We start from the raw sequence: 14,729 nt of genomic DNA, 5'->3' as shown, positions 1-14,729 counted from the left end.
TCCCAAAACCAATGGAAGCTCTACTGAGGGACAAAGGTCAGCCCCATTCCCACTTCCCAAGAACTGTGCTTAAAGCTTTAATTATCAAACAAACGTCAGATCCTGGGGGAGATAGGCACCCTTACTTGAGAGCCAGCTCACCAGGACCCTCCAGGGCCTGGCCTTGAGCTAACCTCAAGGAGGGTATTAACATAACTAAGGGAAAAGGTGGGTCAGTTGGGAGAGTTGAGCTTTGAGGAAGCTTTGTCTCAGAAGAAGGGAAAGGGAGCCCTGACCCACAAACTGGAATTACTGGTTCTTGGGACACGTAAATCCTTCATTAGAAAGTCCTTAAACACTTTAAATCAAACTAGGGGTAGTAAAGTCAGTTTAGGAATCCCACAGAGAAGTTTTAAAAAATTTTAGAATGCAAAAATATCACAATCTGTACATTATATTGTTTCCTAGAAAGTTTCATAGATACATGTGAAAACACTGTCTTCAGGATGCCCGGGCGGCTCAGTCAGTCTCTCAGTCAGACTGTGAGAACCGTCTCACAGTTCATGGGTTCGAGCCCCGTGTTGGGCTCTGTGCTGACAGCTCAGAGCCTAGAGCCTGCTTTGGATTCTGTGTCTCCCTCTCTCTCTGCACCTCCCCTGCTCATGTGTGTTCTCTATCTTTCGCTCTCTCTCAAAAAAAAACAAACAAAAAAAAACATTAAAAAAGAAAAAGAAAACACTGTCTTCAATAAAGTCAACTTATTCGAGCACTTTCCACCCTCCCCCCCCCCCCCCCCCCCCCGGGAATTCATTGGATTTTTCTCAAGGTTAAGAACACTGTCATGGACTCCCGTAAATTCTCAGAGCTCAGTGACCAGGCTTATGAGGGCTCTGGTTCAACAACACATTTCTGGCTATAATTTGGCTTTAGGAAAGGCTACAATTTGCCTTCAAGGAGAGAACTTACCAATCAAGAAGCTCTAAGTGTCTGGTCTGATTGATTTTTCTCCAAAAAACAGCATTCTGCCTTTCTTGTTTATACATCTGTCTCTTATGAACTTGCTCAATGTGTGTCAGTCCTCTGGAGCTCTATCACTTCTGACTGTACAAACAATACAATTTCTGAACCTATAAAGACCATGGAATATGGTAACAAAGCCAAAATAATGCCATCCTGAGGGCCTTGCCACAAACTTGAAGGTCAGTCACCAGGTGTTGACGCGCTCAATAAATATTTCAGTGAATGAGCAGACTAGTTAGGATACAATATAGGGGAGAGCTCTATACAAAGGTTACTTTCCCCAAGCGTCTTAGAATCTTTAACCATCTCCAACATTTGTGAGGATTCAGAAATCCTTCCCATTCCCACAATACCCAAATCCTTCCCACAAATAGTCCTCAGGGAAGTTCTCTCTAACAGATATCCCAGAGGAATGGTCTGGGAGCATCTGATCGCCTGGGGGTGCTCTCCTGAGTGAGGCCTCCCCTATTGTGGAAGCCATCCTAGTTGTCTCCTACTTTTAGAACAGCTCCTTCTGAGTCCACTTCATGAACTTTCCATCTGATGTCTGTGTGCAGGGCCCCCTTCCAGGCCCACTCCTCCTCTCATCTCGCAGCTTCTGCGGGAACCTCATCCCTTTCACAGTTTTAAAGATTACCTTTCTGCAGACAAATGTCAAACATGTATTTCCAGGCTAGAACCCTCTCTCCTCTGGGTTCCAAAGTCATATATTCAGCAACTTCCTGGACATCTTCATAGGGATGTCTCATAGCACCTCCATTCTACAGGTTTAAAACCATTTCTCCCTTCCCATCCAGCCCCTCCTCTTATATCCTCAATGTCACCATCAATGTCACCACCAGACAACCCAAGTCGAATACCAGCCAGTTGCAGTAGAGTCCTCACCACCAGAGTTAGTCAGTAAAACCTCTAGATTCCTCCTCCAGCACACGAGCTCTTCCTCGTCGTTGCTACTGTGCCTGTGGCCTTGTCATCTCATACCTGTGGTCTCCCTACTTTCCCAGCCTCCATCCCCACCTCTTTCACTGGGTGACCCTCGCACAGCAATCTGTTCTCCCCAGGCTACCAGGGTGATCCAATTGCCAGACCCAATAGCTGTCCCAGTACCAAAAGCATGATCCTGAGGGACTCTGGGAAGCTAAATTTTGATATGAAAGGAGACAGGGCAAGAAAGGTCCAGGCATGAGGCACTGTTCAGAGCCCAAGGGCAGGAAACGTTGAGCAACTGGGAGGCACTGTGTATCCGGGAGAAGGGGAGAAGGGGAGAAGTGGAGATCATGAGAGAAGATGGGGTAAAAGGGCAGTGAGGGTGAAGGTCCTAATTTTGTGGGAGCCAGCCAAGTACAGTTCAGGTTTCCTTGCTCATGGTCATCCCTGGAAGGACACATGTCCCCTTTGAGATGAAGGCAGCATCCAGTCCCTATCCCAATACTGGAATAGGGAGCCTGTGAAGACCTACAAGGTAACATCTGAAAGTCAAGCCAGAGCAGAGGAGAGGAGAGGTGGGCTCACCGGGAACAGCATGGCTCTGAGCTCCAGGTAGAGTACATTGTCCTGGTAGAACTCCTCCAGTGCCTGGAAGACATAGTCTCTGAACACTGGTGCATAGTGGACAAGGCCAGAGATTGTGAAGAAGATACTATTAAACTTGGACCAGACAGCATCTTGGTTTGCATAAGCCACCTCAGGGTTCTCGGTCATCAGAGTGAAAGTCTGAAGAAGTCTGCATAAGACACAAAGAGGGTAAATTGAAGAAGTGTGTTTCAAGCCACCACCTTCAGGCATCTGCAGGAGTCCTGCCCACCTCACTTCTCCCACCCAGAAGCAAACCCAGATGCATCACAGTGAGCAGTGATGAGAGGCCAAGAAAAGCACCCCAGGATTTCTGATGGAGGCCCCCATCCCTGAGACCTGCTTTATGCTCCTCAGGGCACAGCTCAGGTAGGATGTTCCCACTAACCAGGCTGTCTTGCTCCCCTGTGCATGTTTGGCCAGTCTGACCCCATTGCACCCTAGACTAAGCCTCTTCGGAGGGTGTTATGCACTGAATTGTGTCCCCCTAAAACCCATATGTTGAAATCCTCACCCTCAATGTGACTGTATGTGGAGATAGGTCCTTTATGGTGGTAACTAAGGTTAAGTGAGGTCATTACGGTGGGGCCCAAATAGAATAGGGCTGGTACGAGAGATGCCAGGAGTGTGCACACAGAGGAAAGGCCATGTGAGGACACACTGAGAAGGCGGCTGTCTGGAAGCCAAGGACAAAGGCCTCAGGAGAGACCAAACTTGCCAATATCTTGATCTTATACTTCTAGCTTCCAGACCAGTGAGAAAATAAATTTCCATCGTTTAAGCTACCTACTGTATAGTATTCTGTTGATCGAAATAACTCTGACTCAGGTTTACATCCCTGAGTAGCCATTTACTAGCTGTGTGGTCTTGGGCAACTTCCTTAACCATACTGAACTTCACATTTCTTACTCATAAAGGGAAATAATCTCAAAAAAGCACTCTGTAGATGGTTCTATGATTAAAAAACAGTTATTACTTATAATATTACTTTACAAATTTGTTAGGAAGTTGCTTCATCATGTTTTCAAGCTGTTTCACCCACCAAAGGACCATCATTATTCCAGGAGCTGGGAACTTTTCCTCTTGCTGGAAATTAAGCATCTAGACAAATCTCATTTGATGCAACAATAGTGTCACTTTTAATACCTTTTGCAGATCAGATTGAATTTTAAATGAACCAGAAAATTACTATTTGAATGCTTTTGTGAAGCAAAGTATCCTGTAAAGTTAAAAGAAAAGGCCTCCTGATATATATATATATATATATATATATATATATATATGATGAGTTCAATGCAAGGCTTGAACTCATGACCTTGAGATCAACACCTGAGCTGAGATCAAGAGTCGAACTAGAAGCTTAACTGACTGAGCCATCCAGGTGCCCTGATTTTTTTTAAGGACAGATTTTCATAAATGGGGTTGTACTAAGACATACCTGTACACCACCCACTACCTATGATGAGCATGTGACACATTCTTTCTGAACCACACTCACCTGTTGTCAAACTCAGTGACATTCTGTAGCTCCTTTCGATATTTCTCCAGCAAAACCCACTCCGAACACTCTGCTGGTTTAGGAGTGGGGGGCGCTGGATAAGCAAATTTGAACTTCAAGTACCCGCTTGGGGTGACACAGAAATGGCAGTGGGGCCTGTACGTGACATTTTTCACCAGCCAGTTCATACTCAGGATGCTGAAGTCATGGACGTGTAAGGCAGCCCCTGGAAAGGGAAGGAGGGCAGGGGTAGAAGTGAAGCAAAAGAGGTGAAATCCAGATTCCAGGGCTCAGGGGCTGTGAGGACAGTGCAGATGGACAAGAAGTGAGAATCACAAGGTTGCCTATCTGGCAGAGTTCCCCACAACTGCACATCATGTACCTTTCCCACTCCAGCGCAAAGACTTCCCAGGCCTATGTCTGCCATTATCTCCCCAGGATGGCCACTGCCTGCTTTGCTCTGGTTTAAGAAGGGAGCATCCCTCACTAGTCAGAAGCCATGATGACCTCATTCAAGAGAGGGAGCCCAGGGGAGCCTGGGTGGCTCAGTGGGTTAAGCGTCAGACTTGGGCTCAAGTCATGATCTCACAGTTTGTGGGTTCGAGCCCCACGTTGGGTTCTGTGCTACAGTTCAGAGCCTGGAGTCTGCTTCGGATTCTGTGTCTCCCTCTCTCTCTCTCTCTCTGCCCCTACCCCACTCACACTCTGGCTCTCTCTCTCTCAAAAATAAATAAACATTAAAAAGAGAGAGAGAGAGAGAAGCAGCCCAGGGGCACCTGTGTGGCTCAGTTGGTTAAGTGTCTGATTTTGGCTCAGGTCATGATCTCAGTTTGTGAGGTTGAGCCCTGCATCAGCAATTCTGTCAGCGCAGAGTCTGCTTGGGACTCTGTCTCTCTCTCTTTCTGCCTCTCCCCCACACATGAGCTTGAGCTGTGTGTGTCTCTCTCTCAAAGTAAATAAATAAACTTTAAAAAGCGGGGGGGAGGGATGAGCTTCAGCCCTTGCTCCCACCCTGGTCCTGTTTGCACAACTGTCTTCAGTCTTCTCAGCCTGCTCCCAGCGCCCACGCATTGGCTTTGCATTCCCTGCTTCCAGCCAGTATCTAGGCAGCTTCTGGCCTGCAGGCTTGCCATTGATGCCCTATGCTTCTTTCAGACCTGACACCAATCTAGACTACAGCACTCCTCAAGTCACAGTATACACTGTCCCTCTGCTCTTCCTGCTCTTAGCACCTGGCCTTGACACGGGCCACTTAGGTGTCACAGCTATGTGAGCTTTGGCATGTCACCTCTCTAAACCTTATGTCCTCCATCAGGTGGGGATGTGACTTTACCAACTGCACAGTTGTTTCTTTGTTTTTTTAGTTTCCATATTTAACATTAAAATAAAAGAGGTATAGGGGCTCCTGGGTGACTCAGTCGGTTCAGCGTCAGACTTCGGCTCAGGTCATGATCTCAAGGCTCCTGAGTTTGAGCCCCGCGTCGGGCTCTACGCTGACAGGTGTGTCTTCCGCTCTCTCTGCCCTTCCCCTGCTTGTCCTCTGCCTCTCTCTTTCTCTCTCTCTCAAAAATAAACATTTTTAGGGGTGCCTGGGTGGCACAGTTGGTTGAGCGTCCGACTTCAGCCAGGTCACGATCTCGCGGTCTGGGAGTTCGAGCCCCGCGTCAGGCTCTGGGCTGATGGCTCAGAGCCTGGAGCCTGTTTCCAATTCTGTGTCTCCCTCTCTCTCTGCCCCTCCCCTGTTCATGCTCTGTCTCTCTCTGTCCCAAAAATAAATAAACGTTGAAAAAAAATTTTTTTAAAAATAAAAAATAAACATTTTTAAAAACCCAAAATGTTATAAAATAAGAGGTATAGAAAAGTCCTTGTAAGCTGCAAACTGCTATTTACATGTGCCGGATGGTAATTATTTTACTTCTCATAGAAATGTATATATACTATAGACATACACTACTAGAAATGTGTTTATTCAAGAGAAACATTCACATCATACTCTGGTACCTCAGCCTGAGACGGGGCAGAAGAAGCAGATGTGGGAAAAGCTGTGAAGAAAGCAGTAGTTCCTATGGGCCTAGATACCCGCTTATGGGTGGACACATCAGCTTTGTCAGGAAAGACAGTAATGCCCGGCACCCACTCCCTGCTGCCTGTCTGAGGCAGAGTCCCCTTGGAAGCAGGGCTCTGTGTTTCCAGGGTGAAGTGGCAGCCCCCTCAGACCGCCCCCTTCCTAGTCTGTGAAGCAAGAACAAAGGTGCAGAGTAGCCAAGTGGGGTTCTTGCTGCTCCATTTATTTATTTATTTATATTAAATTTTTTAAAATGTTTATTTAGTTTTGAGAGAGAGAGAGCACAAGAGGGGGCAGGAAGCGGGGGGGGGGGGGGGGGGGGGGGGGGGGGGGGGGGGGGGGGGAGGGGGGAGGAAGACACAGAGAGGGGAGGGGCAGAGAGAAAGGGAGACACAGAATCCAAAGCAGCCTCCAGGCTCTGTCAGCACAGAGCCCAATATGGGGCTTGAACTCATGAGCTGTGAGATCATGACCTTAGCCAAAGTCAGACGCTTAATCAACTGAGCCACCTAGGCACCCCTACTATTATTTTTTTAAGTAGGCTCCACACCCAATGTGGGGCTTGAACTCCTGACCCTCAGAACAAGAGTCACATGCTCTACCAACTGAGCCAACCAGGCACCCCTCACTGCTCCATTTAGAACAATAACAGCTCCAATAACAACACTAGCTCCAAGTTTAGTTCTCCCTACCTTCCCAGCACCCCCAAACCACCATCTCCAAACCTCTACCTTTTGGCATCTTCTTCAGGATATTAAACACCTCACTTTTCTCAATGAGAGTCTTGGCCCGGAAAAAGTGCATGCTGGGAGGGAACTTCTGGGTCCTCATCGCCTGTGTCACCTCAGCCTTTTTGAGGGCCATGAGCCTCTCATTGGCTAGCTCCTCCTGTTCGGTCAGCACCAGCTGCCCCCCCAGCTGCATCATCTTCTCTCTCATCAACAGCTGGTTCCATGCTTCATCTATGGATATGGCTGAGCAGAAAAAATGCATCGCCATGGCCAAAAGCAGGGAGAGCAGGGCTGGCCACCCAGATGGGCCATCCACAGGCATTGGGATGCCTGGAAGAGGAAATTGCCCAGATGGAAACCTGACAGGACTAAAGAAGGGAGTAGGTCAGCAAAAATGTGCAGATTTAAACGTCAAATTCTGATTTTCCTTCTACCACTCTGTTTTCAGATTACTAGGAGGCAGCATACAGAAGGGTTCTTCTCTGAGACCCCAGAGGAAAGACTTCCAAGTACAGACATGAAGGGATTTCCCAAATAATAAGTCACCATAAGGCCTTTAAAAAAGTGGACTTTTTCAGTCAGCAAGCCCTGCTCACATGTAGAGGAAGACATTGCAATCAGATTTTTAGTGTTTCACTTTTTTTTGAAATGTTTATTTATTTATTTTGAGAGCCAAAGAATGAACCGTGAGATCATGACCTGAGCTGAAATCAAGAGTCGTTGCTTCCACCAACTGAGCCACTCAGGCACCCTGAGTGTTTCACTTTTAAATATCACCAGAGAGTAAGAGATCACAAGACATATAAAAAAGCCTCTAACGTGATAAAGAAAGTTAAAAACAAACAAAACAAACAAACAAATAAACAAAACCACACATGTACAGAGAAGGAAGACAAGAGAAGGAAATAAAAGAAAAATTCAAAAGAACCATACTTAATATCCTAAGAAGGATATGAAAAGATATTGTGTCCATAAAACAGTTACCGAGAATTATTCTTATTATTTTAATGTTTATTTATTTATTTTGAGAGAGTGTTTGAAAGGGGGAGGGACAGAGAGAGAGGGAGAGGGACAGAGAGAGAAGGAGACAAAGGATCAGAAGGCGGGCTCTGTGCTCACAGCAGAGAACCCAATACAGAGCCTGAACTCAGGAACTGTGAGATCATGACCTGAGCCGAAGTTGGACCCAACAGACAGAAACACCCAGGTGCCCCAGCCACAGGGAATTATAAAAAATAAGCAGCATGAGGGGTACCTGGCTGGCTCAGTTGATGGAGCATGCAACTCTTGGTCTCAGAGTCATGAGTTTGAGCCCCATGCTAGGTGTAGATTCCTTAAAAAAAAAAAAAAAAAGGGACACCTGGGTGGCTCAGTTGGTTAAGTGACCAGTTCTTGGTTTTGGTTCAGGTCATGATCTGACGGTTCATGAACTTGAGCCCCAAGTCAGGCTTTGTGCTGACAGTGCAGAGCCTGCTTGGGAACCTCCCTCCCTCCCTCTCTCTCTCTCTCTCTTTTTCTCTCTGCCCCTCCCCCCACTTGATCCCCCTCTCTCTCAAAATAAATAAATAAACTTAAAAAAAAATAAGAATAAATTTCAAAATAGGGGCACCTGGGTGGCTCAGTTGGTTGATTTCAGCTCAGGTCATGATCCCAGGGTTGTTGGATGGAGCCCTGTGTCATTAAGATTCTGTCTCTCTCTCTCTCTCTCTCTCTCCCTCTGCCCCTCTCCCCCTCTTCCTGACTCTCTCTCTCTCTCTCTCTCTCTCTCTCTCAAATAAAATAAATTAAATAAACAGAATGAGAAGAGCTTTTAGAAATTAAAAATACAAGAGCTGAAATCTTAAAATTTACTAGCAATATTATAAGATGGAATTGAAGACCATCTTTTAGAAATTAAGATGAAATAAGAGAGAAACAAATGAGATGATTATTGGCTCAGGAAATCCAACACCCAAATAACAGACATATCAGAAGGAAAAAAAAAAAGAAAAAGAAAAAAAATAGATTGGAGAAAAAAGTAAATAAGTAATACAAGAAATTAGACCAGAATGTAAGACCTGCATCTCTGGATTGATGAGACTCTCTGGGATCCTATCACAGCACAATTACTCAATAGTCACACCATGAGATATCATCTTGATATTTCAGAACATTAGCATTCAAAGATTCTAAAAGCTTCCTAAAAGCTGCTAGTCCAGGTTGGCAGTGAGCAAGGATTGAACAGCGGAAGGAAAGAAACTCACCTTTAGTGGTCTCCTCCTTCCAGACACTGTTAGCACTTTACCTGCTTATTTATTTGAATTACATTTATGAAATGTGGGGCACCTGGCTGGTTCAGGTAGAGGAGCATGAAACTCCTGATCTCAGGGTCATGAGTTTGAGCCCCATGTTGGGTATAAAGATTACTGAAATAAATAGATATTTTTTTAAAAAAAGGAATTGTTTCTTCATACTTCATAGTAGGATATGGTATCCTGGAAAGAATCAAGACTATAAATTGGAAGACCTCAGGATCAGTCCCAAATTAGGATGTCTTTAACCATGAGACCTTGGACAAACTGTTTAGTGTCTATGGGTCTCAGTTTTCTCATCTGTGAAAAGGGCAAATTATACTAGATCAGTGGTCCTCAAAGTGTGATACATGTATCATTAGTGATACATGATATCACTGTTTAGGTTGAATAAAAAAATTTAAAAACAAGTTAATTTAAAGAAAGATATGAAATAAATAGAAATGCAGGGATATGATGAAAATGGAAAGCTTGCTAATCATTGAAATACATTATCTCCAAGGTCCTTTCCAGGGCTAACATTCAATTATTCAATGGTACATCAGATACCAACAGGGGATTTTAAGAAGGAACTGGACACTATTTACTCCAGTACCACAGCTATGGTAGGGTAGCTACCCGAATCAGAGAGATGGACTTTTGAGGAACCCCCTCAACTTCATGAAGTCTTTGACTCTGTCTTGAGGCTACAGTGTTTGCCAACAGCTGAAACCTCTAGGACAAGAGGAGAGTGACATTTGTGTCACCATCCCACCCATCTCATGCTGTGTCTTCCAATCGACAGCCCCAGCCCCTTTCCCTCTCTCCTTACTAACACATAACAGAGGCCACTAAGTTCCTAAATCTCCAACTCTGTCCTCTCCAAGGACACCAGAAGTAGCTGTGTGCCCCACATCTAGCAACTTCTCCTGGCCTGACAGATAAAAGTTTATTTAACACTGGTCCAGGACCAGCCTGCTCAAGCATAAGGAGAAATAATCCCTGTGATAATTACTGCTATGCTTACTTCATCTCTCTCATCATGAAAAGTTTCTTTTACTTTTAAAAGAGGGTGCATGAAAACTCTATAAAAATAGTTTGTTCCCAGAGTAAGAACGAGGAAACGGACCATGTGCATCTGTGACTCTGAGTGAATGTCCTTGGGCCCACAACCATTTTCAAAAGCCTGTTGTAGAGAAAGGCTATGCACTTCCTCTGCACCGAAAGTCACAAACTCACCTAAGGTAGGGGGCAGGGAGGCTGCTGCCAGGGAAACAAAGCCCGAGTGCCCAGCTTCCCAGCTACCTACTGGAACCTCATGAGCTGGACCCCCACCCCAGGGGATCCCAGTTACCTCAGAGCAGCTCCAGAAACTGCAGACTGTTTGCTGAGTCCCCCGACAGCTGTGTCAGAAGCACCAGAAAAACTCACCATCCTCTTTTCACTTCCTGTTGGGGCAGGTTTCACTTCCTCTCAGCCTCATGTTGCTCGGGTCTCCAAAGAGAGGCAAGGAAGATAGTCTGGCAGAGCTGAGGCAACAAGTAGGCCTGCATGTATGGGTTTACGTTTGTGTGCGTGTGTGAGCATTTATGCACTTGTGGGGTGATTTATGTGTGTGTTTATATGTGTTCAGGTGCATTTTGTGGCAGGTTTTTGTGTGCATCTTTGTGTGTGTGCATGTGTGTGCATGTGGGTTTATGCATGTGGGGATTATGTATATGTTTGTGGGGGCAGTTGTATGCATCTTTGTATGTGTCTATGTGTTTATGTGAGTTTATATGCACGTGTGGGCTTATGTATGTTTTGGGGGAAGATATATGGGTGTTTGTGCGTGAGATGTCATTGTAGGGTCCAGAACATAGCTTAGACAACAAGCGCCACAAAGAGGTACTCCAAAATCTGCTCATAAACTTTGGGCAGTATACCCCTCCTTAAAATGTGACTGTCAATTGTGGGACAACCCACTAAACAGCGGGTAAAAAAGTAGATATAATAGAAAGTATGTTTTAGGGGGAAAATCAGGGATCTGGAAGCACAGTAGTTGAGGAAATAAGGAGGGGTGAGGCAGGAGCTAGGGCGTAAGGAGGAGCGGCCAGAGGCAAGAGGGATAATGGCTCCTGAGGGAGAGCTGACAAAACTGAGCCTGGCCATTCGTAGCTGTATGGCCTTGGCCTTGTTATTTAAGCTCTCTATACTTCAGGGGTGCCTGGGTGGCTCACTGAGCAACCAACTTGGGCTCAGGTCATGATCTTGGGTTTGTGAGTTTGAGCCCCACGTAGGGCTCTCTGCACTCAACACAGAACCTTCTTCAGATCCTCTGTCTCCGTCATTCTCTGTCTGCCCTTCCTGCTGGTACGCTCTCTGTCTCTCTGTCTCTCTCTCAAAAAAAAAAAAAAAAAAAAAAAAGACTCTCTATGCTTCAGTTTCCTGATCTGAAAGTGGAAGTCATAAAAGCAATGACTACGTGGGTGCACTGTGAGAATTAAATGAAGAATGTGTGCAAAGTGCCTGGAGCATAGTAAGTTCTCAAGAAACAGTAGCCATTACTATTACGGGAAATAACTATCGTGATAGATCATCCAGGTCAAGGTAAATAAGACATGTGAGACTGTACCAGTGACTTCTACAGCACGTGCCTGCCATGTGCCCCTCTCCTTCCCAGCCCTGTCTCGGGCCGTCTGCCTCCAAAGACACCCACAAATCCTCCAGCACTTCCACTTCTGCATCTCCTGAACAACTGTAACTTCAGGGGCCCCTGACATCATCTTCTCCAAACAGTAAAAAGGTCATCTGTTTCATAAACAGCAAGAAATTCGCGAGTGAAAACACAGAGGAACTAAGAATTCCCTCATCACAAGTTCAACATTAACTTGTTCAAAAGTCAGTGAAATCAAAAGAAACAAACAGGTAGTAAAGACAGACAAAATTGACTAAAGTACAAGGGTAAGAGGGCAAATTGCCAAATTGTGAACATAAATCACTGGAATATTTTTTAGGATACCAGATCAGAGTTAAAGACAAAGCTTTTCTTGGTGCATCTGGGCAACTCAGTCGGTTAAGCATCCAACTTCAGTTCAAGTCATGATCTTGTAGTTCATGGGTTCGAGCCCTGTGTTGGGCTCTCAGGTGTCAGCACAGAGCCTGCTTCAGATTCTCTGTCCCCCCCCCTTCTGTCCCTCCCCCACTTGTGCTATCTCTCTCTCTCTCAAAAAAAAAAAAAAAAATTAAAAAGATAAAACTTTTCTTTCCAAAAGCTTTGGTTAAGAGTAAGAGCTAATGTTCACATCCCAAAGGCTCTGGAGACTCCAGTTCACAACTGGGCCAGGAAGTGCAGTAAGCCAGGGGAGGGAGGGCTGTGGGTCTTGAGGCTGGAGTTATTGCATCAGGCTGAAGCTGATTGGGCCAGGGGAGTGGGGACCCAGATCTTGAGACAGAAACAGGGAGGAGAGGGGCGAGTGCATACCCGGACACAGGATCAGAAACAACAAACCCAAGCAGGGTCAGACCCGGGAGACTGACCAGCAGGATCTGCACACCTCTCTGCCTTCTGGGGCCATCAGACACGCTGCGTGTGGCTGTAAGCACTGTTTAGCAGAGCAGGTGTGGCATCTGATGACAGCAAGCCCCAGTGTACAATGGTGAGAACATGCTGGAAGAATATTCTGCCACATGAGGAGACCATAAAATATGGAACAGGGCTCTGCTTTTTACGTTTTATTGAAGACAACCATCAGAAACAGAACTGGCTTTGTGTTCAGAATCTGAAAATCTTCAGGGCAGAAAAAGGGAACCAAAGCATCTTTTAGTGACTACAAAGCTTAACCTAAATGAAATGAAGTCTGAAAGGACAGGTGGGTTATGACCCTAAACTGGAGACAGGAGAGGATTTCAGAATTGAAGATGGTGTTTGACTACATAAATATCTGAGAACTATTTTCATTAAAACATTTCCCTCTCCTGTCAATACCATGAATCACATGCCATTGAGACGTGTAACACATGGCAAAGCATAGGAGAGTTACTTATGGTTGAAGGTGTGAAGTGCTGGATCCACCACTTTTTTTTTTTTTTTAATTTATGTTTGAGAGAGAGAGAGAGAAAGAGAGAAAGAGACCTTGAGCAGGGGAGGGGCAGAAAGAGATGGGGGGCAGAGGATCCAAAGTGGGCTCTGCAAGCACTGTCAGCACAGTGGCCAATGCAGGGCTCCAACTCACAAACCTTGAGACATGACCCGAGCCAAAGTCAGAAGCTTACCAACTGAGCCACCCAGACACCCCTGGATATGCCACTTTTATACAAGATAAATAAGGTTTTCTGACCCCCAGAGTTAAAAAAAAAAAAAAAAGGAAATAATAGCTAAAACTTCTTGAGAATTATATATATTGCCTATTTTAATCCTTTAGTTGTCTTATAAGGTAGGGACTATCGTTAGCCCCCTCGACAAGAGAGTACACTGAAGTATTTGGAGAGAGGTAGGTCACTTGCCCAAGGTCACACAGCTGGTAATGAGTGGAGTGTGGACTTGCACTCAGGCAGTTTCCATCTACTGCCTTACCTGCTGGCAAGGAAACAGGTCTTCAAGGTGGCAGGGAGCCACTGCTGTGGGAAAGTGGCCCTTGAGACAGAAAGGCAGATCCGGGTAGGAGAGCCCAATTAGCAAAGGTGGGACACAGGAACAGGTATTATCGGGCATAAGATGATTTTTCCAGATACTGGGAGCTTGCGCTTTAATTAATTAATTTATTTATTTATTTATGATGTTTATTCATTTATTTTTGAGAGAGAGAGGGAGACAGAGAATCCCAAGTAGGCTCTGTACTGTCAGAGTCTACCCCGATTTGGGCTCAAATCCATGAACCATGAGACCATGACCCGAGCCAAAACCAAGAATTGGACACCCAAGCAACCAGCTGAGCCACCCAAGCCCCCTGGAGCTTGTGCTTTTAATGGCCAAAGCAAAAAAATTAGCTCTTTCAAGGAATTGCTGATTGATTTTGAAAAAAATTCTTAACATCTATCATCTATGAGCTTAATGCCTTTATCTGCAATAAGGGGAGAATAACAATATTCCTCCTGCTAAGTTTTTTTTTACCAAGTAAGTGAGGGTGTGTGTTAAATTAATGCACATGAAAATATTTCTAAAACTACAAAGTAACTATGCAACTATACAATATAAGTAATGTTCCCTATACAAATCTTTTTAAACTGTTTTTTTTCTGGCTTCTTAGAGCATGATGAACATAATTTGACCTTACATTGATAAGTCAAGATCATCATTATGAACATTTATTATTATACTTTGTATTGCATACTATCACTATATTTAGTAATACTGTGACACTGTTTGACCCTGTCCTAAATGGCAGGGCTAGTATATACTTTTTATATGATTTTTCTGTTCCTCCCCATGCAGTTAATATTTACTTCTGGTGGGTCTCTTATCTAGCGATCTTCCCTGTAATGTGTTACTCCTTGTTGACTGTGGACTGAGACCCAGATAACTAAACTTGCAAGGAACGTGGGTCCTAAGTGAGACCTTCTCCAACTGTCTCATGAGTCAGAGTATATTCATAAATGCATGGACTGATTTTCAG

General features: G+C 45.0%; 1 protein-coding gene across 2 annotated transcripts in view; it reads right to left on the bottom strand.

Annotated features, from left to right (window-relative positions):
- The window catches only part of ADA2 (adenosine deaminase 2), a 35,445-nt gene extending 24,887 nt beyond the window's left edge, over positions 1 to 10,558 (bottom strand). For both annotated transcript variants that reach the window (XR_006294381.1, XM_043561490.1), the window contains exons 1-4: positions 10,490 to 10,558; positions 6,866 to 7,233; positions 4,070 to 4,295; positions 2,512 to 2,722 (exon numbers count right to left, since the gene is read on the bottom strand). Coding sequence is in view for 1 of the 2 variants with exons in the window: in XM_043561490.1 (XP_043417425.1) it covers positions 2,512 to 2,722; positions 4,070 to 4,295; positions 6,866 to 7,187 (759 nt within the window). In the remaining variant the exon portion in view is untranslated. The remainder of the gene's footprint in view (positions 1 to 2,511; positions 2,723 to 4,069; positions 4,296 to 6,865; positions 7,234 to 10,489) is intronic.
- Between the last annotated feature and the right edge of the window lie 4,171 nt (positions 10,559 to 14,729).

The sequence above is a fragment of the Prionailurus bengalensis genome, chromosome B4, assembly GCF_016509475.1.
Source record: "Prionailurus bengalensis isolate Pbe53 chromosome B4, Fcat_Pben_1.1_paternal_pri, whole genome shotgun sequence".
Lineage (NCBI taxonomy): Eukaryota > Metazoa > Chordata > Mammalia > Carnivora > Felidae > Prionailurus > Prionailurus bengalensis.
The sequence above is the reverse complement of the archived record's forward strand: the minus strand, read 5'-3'. Positions and strand labels throughout refer to the sequence as shown.